Genomic DNA, 10,196 nt, shown 5'->3' on the forward strand with positions numbered 1-10,196 from the left:
AACGGGTCGGATTCGGATTGTTATATTTTGAATCCTGTGTGAATATGGATATGAATTGGATCTATATATGATACATGTAAAAATGGATTTGAATTTGGATCATTTGATAGAAGAACTAGTATAGCAACCCGTGCTACAGCACGGTAATTTTATAAGGGTTAATTCTAGAAATTTAGTGTATTAATATTATTTTAATAAATTGAATATGAATTTAATTTAATGTTAATGTATTTTTATATATAAAACGTAATCATAAGAAATATATTCCATATATGGGGCATAGCGATTGACGGCAATAGTTATGATTGTAATAGTCATTTGTTTACTAATTTCATTTTGTGGTATCTCAGTCATTGTTTACCAAACCCAAAGGTAAACAAATGACCGAGACAGTGGAGGGAAAAAACGAATAGTCATCTTCACGTTTAACCTCAAATGCAAGTTAATTTCAGAAAGTATAAATGAAGAGAACATTTCATGAAATTGAAGTTTGGATTGGATGTATACACCATGAGATTGCAACCCATAATCATCCTTGAATAGAACGGCTGGGTGATCGAACAAGAGAGGATGGTTCTTTGTATATGAATGTTTTCTTTAACAAGTTCAGTATGTTTTTCAACACCAAATCAAAAGAACGAGAATCGTTTAATCCTCAACCTACATCAGGCTCCCCGACCAGTACAGACACGTTTCACAACACATGAGGATGAACAATATAATGAACTCCCCCCTGGAAAATACAACTTCTACTGTTTTTTCTTTTTAGGTCGACGCTTTCGTGGTTTTTTAGGAGCATCAGAATTGGAGCTGATGTTGCTACTCTGACTTGCTTGAGCATTTGGAATTCCCTCATCATTGGAGTGTCTAAAAGTATTGGAATTGGAATTCCGGTTACTATTTTGACTTACTTGACGATTCTGAAATCCTTGGCCATTTGTCTGTCTATAAGTGTCAGAATTGAAACCCCTATTGCCACTGTGACCAGCTTGACCATGTCGAAATCCCCCATCTTTTGAATTTCTGTTAAAATCCGAAGTGGAACTCCTGTTGCTACTCTGACCAACTTGCGCATGTCGAAATCCACCATTATTTGACCGTGTAGGAAATTCAGGATCAGAATTCCTGCTGCTACTCGGACCAGCTTGAGAATGTCGAAATCCGCTGGTACTTGACTGTGATATTTTACGGCTCTTTGATGTGTTCCTGGAAGTTGAGCAATCAAATCTCTGTGACGATGACTTTTGAGGGCGAGGTGGTGGCATTAAAGACCGAGCTGAAGTCTGCTTCTACATGAACAGATGATACCACAGGTGAGCTAATAAGGAGACACCAGAATTGTCCACGTAAGGTAGGTTTGGAAAAGTACCTGAATCATCCCATCTTTGGGCATCTGGTACATTGCCACAGCTTTAGCAGGGGCAGAAGAAGACTGTTCCCTGGAGCAAAATAACGGAGGACCTTTGATTAGTTGTAGCAATATGATCCAGCAACATAGCAACACGGAACACTTTTCGTGGCAAAGAGACTGTTCAAGAACTTACAGCTAGCTATAGCAAAACTGATCCAACCAGAATAATCAAATCCACACACGAATTAGGCCAAATTAGACCCAAAGATAACAAACTAAATTAGCTTCGTTTGAAAGTTGAAACTACCCTGCCCAAAATGACCAAATCTAAAATCGGTCGAGGCCAGCAATTTGAAATTAGATTCACAACAAACAACAATAAGCTAAAGGCCTCGCCCGGAATAACCGGATAAACCTGATCCCGGTCAGTTGACCCAGAAATGACTCATCTTGAGATGACTCGACTAGAATGAATCGTTGTAAAATATTATTTCCAGTACTGGAGTATTAATGAATGCCTAAAGTCGTTTTCCGTTTCCCCTAGCAACTCCCCAGGAGTATATGACATATATTCAGGCAAATAGAAAGCCAACAGATAAAACAATCTGAGAAATACAAGCCAACCTTGCACTTAAATCTGTTAATTCATCATCTGCATCAGCTTCATCACTTGAGGAACCAGAAACAAAAAAGTCATCATCGGTGAGGTCTGTCGGTCCATCATCCTCGCTACCAGTCTCTACAAAACACCAAACAAATGATTTTAGCTCAATGGTGACAAATAAGATTGAATTAAGCCCCTTTAAGCTGTCACATATGCATAGACAACATACTAGAGTATAAGATATTAAAAAAAGACTTAGGAAAATGGCAAGACCGTCAATTATTACTAACTTAGCCTCCTTCGAGGATCCAATCCAAGTGTTCCACAGCTGACTCAGTATATATTAGCTGAACCAACCACCAAGAACTCCCACGACAACCTTATACCTCCAAAATGTAATCAAAAAGTAGTGAAACAAAGGATCGTATTGTTGGGTACATCTATACACCATTACCGCCGCGGTAGGTAGCCTTTGAGGAACTATGTGCTAGTGTCGTATGTAGTTTGAATGAAAATGCGAGCCATGATTTGTTAATTATCTCCATAAGCGATTACAAACGAAACTTGCATCTACACTAAACCCGGGTAACTCTAAATATATTCAAATAAACAAAACAAGTTGCCACGTTTGACTTTCTCCAGCTAGAGCACTCGCACAAAATGCAATAAAGAATAGTATGCTAGGCCCCAGGAAATCCAAAAAGCTAAATTACCTTCCAGGTCCTTTCCACTGGCTGCAGCAGCGATTATGTTAGCTTTAATCTGCAGGCGCAAGCGATTTCTGTTGTCCACTAGCTCTTGATCATCGCCGCAAAATAAAGGCACATACTTTTCGGCCTTTGGAAAAAACTGCATTCAAACAGCTCATAAACCTCACAGAAACAAGAGAATTGCATTCAAGATAGCTATTGAAGGGCAAAAAAAACTGGTACGTTGTCCCTCAATACCTACAAAGTAATTGCACACAATAATAGCTACTTTACACTGTTTATAGTTAGCTTACCCGAACATACTCGAGATCATTTTTTAGTTGGACAAGTTCTTCCATAATCTTTTTCTCTTCTTCCTCGTTCAATGAAACACGTTGCTGTTTTTCCATCCGTCTTATTCTTCTTTCTATCTTCCTCCTCTCTAAGGAAAACATAGCATAATCCATAAGCTGTATGTGATTAAGTGGAGACAATATACAGCTTGCAAAAAGCAGGACCAAGCAAATTGGGAAATGACATTACCAAAAAATTTGATCTTTCTATCACGGAGAAAGATCTTACGCTCTTCAGCAAGGCGGTTCTGTTCCAACTGTTGCTTCTTGAGCTCGTCCAACTTCTTCTCTTGAGCTTCTCTTAGTTCAGCAGGAAGATCCTTTAATATAAGTGAAAGAGATATAAGGAGAGAATAATAGCCAAGCTAGCTAAAACCGCAAAAAAAAAAGGTATATACATCAACAATGGTAGCAAAATTAGGACTCATGATCTATAGACACCTGCAGTTGCAAAGCTCGCATTTGGAACAAGCAATCTTTCCACGAATAAAGCAAAATACAAATGACAATCACAAAAGATGGAGAAATACCACAACTTCTCAATGCAAAAAGGGCCTTGTCTTAACAATTTGACATATAAAAGCTTTTGAGTATAACTATGAAAATTTAATAATATTTTACTCCTATCTTCAACTCAAAATACCTCATTTGCTTTTTCTACATATACCAATGTACGTATTGCAACGTTAATATGTTTTGTTACATTATAAAAAATTATAAATTTGATACTTATATCGTATTCATGAAGACAAATCAAACAAGATCCCGCATGATTATACTTTTTTATATATAGTCGAAATTTGTGAAGATATTCATTTGTGAATAGTGTCAGAAAAGCAAATGGGGATTTGGAGTTGAATGGAGGGAGTATAGCAGTAAGGACTATGGACTTATAAAGTTAATATTCCGAGTTAATAATTGATGAAAATATATCATAAAACAACAAAGAGAGTCTATAATCTTTCTTGGCAGCGCCTACAAAATCTTTGCTAAGGGGCTGGCCTCAATGTTTGAAAAAATGATAAATTAGCTTGTGTGTCCTTGTCTTATGCTTGTGTTCCTGATCCTCAAATCTTGTCAATAGGATGAGATGTATTGGCTTCAAGAACTACCCATACAAGAGAGGCGAGATTATAAAGTAAATTTAGGGTATCAAAAAATCAAAAGAGTTGGCCAGTTAATAGCGAATTCGGAAATCCGTGGACCAATCTTTTAACTCTTCTAATAGTTTAATGGTGTATGTTAGGTCTCTCTTTACTATACCCACTTGTGTAATCTCAAGTCTCAACACAGAGCAGAACACAGCATCATTTCTTGTGGAGTAGAGATTTGTACAAGGGGTTCAATTGAGTTTATTGGCATCATGTATGTCGTCCAAAGCCTTTTGATGCTTTGCGTATTAGGTACCTTTGCAATGTTAATGTAGCTATCATGACATGGATATAGAGATGTGCAATTTGAAAAAAAACGTGTTGTAGAAGAATGCACGTCTATAAATATGGAGAAAGGAAATGAATTTATCTAATGGTGTTAGCACTTACAATCTATAATCCTAGAATTTCCTAAAGCCTGTGGGATTTAAGGATGAAAATGGAGAGAGCTTTGTTTTCGCAGGACTTTGGAAAATCAAATTCCACAACCATTAGAGATTTTTTTTTATCTAAATAATGCTTCGAAGGAAATAGTTAAATGGGTTAACATTTCTCACCATTAGGAACTTTTCAAGGCTCCCTAATGATTTGGAGAAACTTCTATTTTGAGATATCCAGAGTACTTTTTCTGTTTTAAGAGAAGCCTTCTATTGATATACTCTAGTGTAAAGCTTCACAAAACATCATTTCTTACCTTGAACATAGCAAAAGAAAAAATCTCAACCAAAAACATGCTTAGGGTTGTTAGTTTCAAAATGGGTATATGACATTCTTTGTGTGGTGAAAATGAAAGATCCATGGATCATCTTTTGTTGATTTGCACTTAGGTCATGTCATTGTGGAATTTAACTTTATCTTTGTGCTGGGCTTGCATTCGAGTCATCTTCATACGGCCGAAGCCGTTCCTTCTACTTAAAAGAAAATGATGAAAAGGGATTGGATTTGAAAAGTCTGTAAGACAGTTTCCTTAACTATTTGGTGTACTTGGAAATTAACTATAGTGGAGTTTTGACGACACAACTTCTACAAGTCAACAAGTGGTACAGTCAAGAACTCCATTCTTACTGTTCTTACCCGAGCTTAACTTTTGCTCTCTTTATCGATAATATTAGCTCAAGAGCTTAATCGTCTCACACTCCTTTTCTATAGATACCCCCATCCCCGATCATGTCTTTTCGACCCTGGATATCTCCCCTTGTATCCTTTACTAATCAATATACTCTACTACGCGCTAGTCTGATCCTGAGACACTACCCTAAAAACTACTGTACTATTTAGCATGTCTTAACTCCGTCTAAACATTAAAACGACTCGTAACTAGCTAAGACATTTGTTACTATGCGACAACAATGGACCATCCATTTCTTAACTCCGTCTAAACATTAAAACGACTCGTAACTAGCTAAGACATTTGTTACTATATGCAACAACAATGGACCATCCATTTCCTTGGACGATTCTCCTTCAAAAACAGTATTCCACAACTCTATCAATTCCACTAAATTTGGATAAAGAAATAATTCCATTGTTGGTTCCTCAATTCTACCAAAAAACCCAAACCAATAAACCGGCTTTCGCGGGCTCGATACTTTGCATTCTACACTAATGAATCAAGCAATACAACAACAAAGCAATAACTAAAAAAAAAAAAAAAAAAAAAAAAAGCATACCCTTTGGAGCAAACGTTGAGTAGAGCGAATTTGATTCTTAAGAGAAGCAGCTTTTGATTTCTTCTTGTTAATACCATTATTATTACTATTATTTTTATGAACAGCTCCAGCAACAACACCAAGCTTTGATTTATAACTGGTATTGCTCTTGGTGTTTGGTTTTTGCCTGCTTCCTCTCAATGGAAGCTTCCCCATCTTCAAACTAACAATTTTTCAAGAAAAAACAGCAAAAAAAAATAGACAATTGATACTTGAGTTATTATTATTGGTGTCAATTTTCTAGGGTTTTGGTGATAATTAGGCAAAAAAATTCATTTCTGGGTGAAGAGAGGGGTGCGAGAAAGGGAACATCTTCATGTTAGAATTAGGCAACATACCCAACCCTAGAGGACTAGAAAGGGAGGATCCTTTGCTTGGTTTAACTCCACATGGCCCATTGGGCCGTTATACTCACATTTGGGCCGGACACAATACATTGAAACAAAGGGATGAGCATAGGTCCAAGAACGGAATGGACCGGACTGGATCGAAGGCCGAAAAATAAATTTTGTGGAGATTTAAAAATTTTGGTCTTGGACCGAACTAAACCCGCATTTCGTTCCGATCTTAGACCGAAATAGATTTAAGATTAAAAAATTTCACTATTTTGTATACGATTATTCAATTTTAATTTCAATAAAGTAAATAAACTTGTTGTTTAGAATAAAGGTTAACTTGATTAATTGCGAATATTGAGTTTACAATATCTTTTGAGTTAATATATTATACACAAATTGTTCTATAAGACTGTCTTATAGCATAAGACCAGCCCATAACCTTAAAGCCCAAATAATTAACTTATAACTCCCTTTTTCAATCAAATAATCAAAACTCGCAAAAAAATAGTTAATATACTTGTAAAAAAACATTTTATTTTGATAAACTAAAATTTTATATTAATAACTTATATATTTAAATAGGTTAGTTTTTATCATAAAATGTCGTGTTGTTAAACTAAAATTAAAATAAAAATTATATTAAATATTGTCTTTGGGCTTCTCTCCCTTTTGGCCAGTCCTATGCCATAGGACGGTCTTATAGGAGAGTTGCTGTATATTACTCCCTCCATTCAACTCCACTTTACAAGTTTCTTTTATCACGTTTGTCAATGCAGCTTTTACACGATAAATATCATTAGCTGCGTATTTGCAAAAATTATAAAACTTAGATATTTTTAATGTACTCTTAAAGACGAATCAAATAAGATCTCACATGAATGTATTTTCACTTATGTATCGAGAGAAAATTGAAGTTAAATGTCCGCTTGTAAATAGTGCACAAAATAGAAAATTGCAAAGTGGAGTTGAATGGAGGGAGTATATTCTTTTAAAAATTCTCAAAGATTAATCATTAAAACTATAAATTTCGGTCCATTTGTTCTAGACCTAAACTTTGGACCAAACCGGACAGAAGATTGTACTTTTAGATGATATAAGGACCGATGGTTCGACCTAAACGAATTCTGTCCAGGTTCAATCCAAACAAAATGATCCGACCAATCCATTTTTTCGGTCTGGTGTCCTACTACTACTACGCTTAAGATGAGTAAAGTTGATGAGCTGAAATTAATGGATTGGAAGTAAGTCGAATGAGTAGAATTAAACTCCGTTACTCCTGCTTGCTTGTTTGATTTTTTTTTCATTTTTTTTTTGTTTAAAGGTTTTGTATTTTAGTAATTTCAACTATTCTTTTTTAAAAAATTTAGGTGTAACGCCCCGTAATTTCGGACCGTTATTATTTTGCGAAAGCAATTTATTAATCAAGTTGAATTTAATATTAATGTATTTGAAGTAAAAATAATTCAAAGAAATATAATTTTATTATATTTTGAGGTAAAGTATTTATTTTGATAGTTTCGAAATGTTTAAAAATAGTTTAAACCGTGTAAAAACTTTTTATTTCGAAATAAGGGCATATCGGGGAAAAGTGACAACTCTATTGAAAATTGGGCAAACGATTTTGGAAATGGGTCGTATGAATACTCAATTTTCTTGTAATCTCGTGTTTAAGAACTTTGGTCTTGTCGGAATTTGCAATTGACAAGCGGTTCTAATTATTATCGAAACGAGCCAAAACCGACTCGTGAAAATCCCGACTTAAACCCGCTCCCTTCCTTTCTTCCTTTCCTTTCCCGCGGCACCTCCCTTCCTCTTTCTTTTTTTCTGATTTTCTCACCTAACTTCATCTTCCTTAACCTTCTAAAGCTTTCCAAAACACAAAACACCATTTTTCTACAAAATTCAAGCTAAAATCATCATAACTTCCTCATTTCTACTTCAAATTTCACAAAATTTATATTTCCGGAATCCTCTCTTCGAGATCTACAACCTAGTATGTTTTAATTTCAGTTTTCTTGATGTTATTTTAAGACGATTTTGGCATAATTTCGGTATTTTGTACTTATTATTGTGTTTTTATTGTTTATTTAGGTGAAGGTTTGGAGGACGAGTTTGGGGACTCGTATATTGTCGAAGATAGTGGCTAGTTGCTTGTTAGGGTTTGGGTTCAAGGTGCTAATTGCTCATTTTCTAGCTTAAGGTAACATATTTCGAGTTACTCGACGAATAATCGTCACATTCTTTGCTTTTTGTATGTTTTTGTGATTTCTGTTTGAGTAGTAAATTTTCACATGATAAAATGGGTTGCATGCATGTCTAATGCTTGTCTTTTGTTAGTTTAAGTTAACATATTAGTATAGGAACGATTAAGTAATGCTTAAAACGGAGTTAAAATGAACAAAAACGGAAAAATGGAGGAGTGGGGGTGGCGGCCAGCAGGCCCGACAGGCCCGTGCAGGCCCACGGCTGGCCGGGTCAGCCCGTTGCTTGTTTCGCGGTTTTTCATGCATTATTGGTCATTTCGGGTTCATTAATGTTATAGTTAGTATAAGTCACATATGAGTACACTTTTGAATTGAATCATATTAGTAGTAAAAATTATGTTAATGGTAAAAATTATGTTTATATTGGTAGATGCACATGTTAGTATAGGTTATAAAATAAAATTGTAATGACTAGGCTCAAAATGAATTTTATAGCAATAATTGCAATGTTTTGATGATTGTCCAAAATCGAGCCTTAGTCCCTTTGTCGATTCGATGTCGATCAATTGAGTGATTGGTCACCGCAATTTAACCCGTACCTGTCGCAGGACTGGGGTTGCGGGTAAAAATTCGGTTGGATGAAATTTTATATGAATTGGATAATCGGCCTTTTTCTTGTTTTAGGCCATTTATTAAGTTTTAGTTCACATGTGTTATTGGTTAAATTTAATAGTTCTTATATTGTAGAAACGGCCCTAGGTTCCCTGAAACCTTTAATATTGTTAATATTGCTAGAAATGGTATTGGTATTAAATACTTTTTGCAGGTTGTTGTGTTTGTCATAGATAGGTCTTTATAGTCTTTGACGAGTATATGTTCACTGCTTAATAGCCTTTGTGTTCCTGACTTGGTGGGATTATATCCAAGTTGGGGCATGACCTCGTTACTTATTTTGATAGTAAGTGGTCAGCTTAAGTACTAGCCAACCCTTTGGTGGACTCCTTAGGGTACTCACTTTGTTTTAGAAAAATTGTGGGTCTTGGGTGCGGTGGTGTGTATCCGCATGTCTAGGTCTGCTTGTGATTTTAGGCTAGGGTTGTGTTGTGTCTTGGCCATGTTTTGGTAGAACCTCTGAGCCAAGATACCGGTTCGATTACCTTCCCTACCTCGTGGTATAGACTCGAGTTACAGAGTGACTATTGACGGGACTAAGAACTTATGCCTGTCTTTGATATATTGCCCTTTCTTGTATGGTGATTTTATGAATTGTAATAGGTGAGATGTAAGCCGGTTACAATTGATAAAGTTTGGTTTACTATTTGTTATATGATTCACATGATAGTTTAGTTTGACCAGTTTAGTGTTCACATGTTAGAATACTCGATAGTTAATTGATTTATGACGTGGTTTACATGTTACATTACATGTTACATTAAATATGACGTTTCGTGGCTGGGAGGACTCGAAGTTACTCCCCACTGAATTGTGGCTTTCGTGTTTGTATAAAATGCGATTGACAGGTTGATGATGCTTAGTTGGGGTTCACGGACGAGCTAGTGAGCAAGAGAACCTTGGACCTAGTTTGACTATTTTTGTAGTAAACCTTTTATCTTTTGGTTGTGTATATATTTTGAAGGGACATATGTCTCCCTCTTTGATTTTGGTTTGTATCATTTTATTTTCTTATCGTTAGCTATGGCATGTAAATTAGTTGTTAGCTTTTGCAGGTTTTGGGCACTCTTAAGTTGGAAATGTTTGTGAATGGTTTAGAAAATTTTTTAAAATTACAGGTTTTGT

At 35.6% G+C, this 10,196-nt stretch overlaps 1 protein-coding gene and 1 long non-coding RNA gene across 2 annotated transcripts; one reads left to right on the plus strand and one right to left on the minus strand.

Annotated features, from left to right (window-relative positions):
- Positions 1-511: 511 nt before the first annotated feature.
- On the minus strand, positions 512-6,211 carry LOC141652843 (uncharacterized). Its single transcript, XM_074460448.1, has 7 exons — positions 5,819-6,211; positions 3,188-3,317; positions 2,959-3,086; positions 2,669-2,804; positions 1,976-2,090; positions 1,370-1,439; positions 512-1,289 (listed from the first exon to the last, which is right to left on the minus strand). The coding sequence occupies exons 1-7, from the start codon at positions 6,011-6,013 to the stop codon at positions 750-752; spliced, it is 1,314 nt and encodes a 437-aa protein (XP_074316549.1). The 5' UTR covers positions 6,014-6,211; the 3' UTR covers positions 512-749.
- Positions 6,212-8,008: 1,797 nt separating this feature from the next.
- On the plus strand, positions 8,009-10,196 carry LOC141652040 (uncharacterized). Its single transcript, XR_012546950.1, has 3 exons — positions 8,009-8,188; positions 8,287-8,395; positions 9,920-10,196. It is a non-coding gene; the product is annotated as an uncharacterized LOC141652040 (long non-coding RNA).

The sequence above is a fragment of the Silene latifolia genome, chromosome 4 (genome assembly GCF_048544455.1).
Source record: "Silene latifolia isolate original U9 population chromosome 4, ASM4854445v1, whole genome shotgun sequence".
Classification (NCBI taxonomy): Eukaryota; Viridiplantae; Streptophyta; class Magnoliopsida; order Caryophyllales; family Caryophyllaceae; genus Silene; species Silene latifolia.

Coding starts and splice junctions, on each gene's coding strand:
- LOC141652843 (XM_074460448.1), bottom strand. CDS start 6,013: ATGGGGAAGCTTCCATTGAGAGGAAGCAGGCAAAAACCAAACACCAAG. Junction 3,087..3,187: donor TAGAAAGATCAAATTTTTTG/GTAATGTCATTT, acceptor TGTTTTCCTTAG/AGAGGAGGAAGATAGAAAGA. Junction 2,805..2,958: donor ATGATCTCGAGTATGTTCGG/GTAAGCTAACTA, acceptor GTTTGAATGCAG/TTTTTTCCAAAGGCCGAAAA.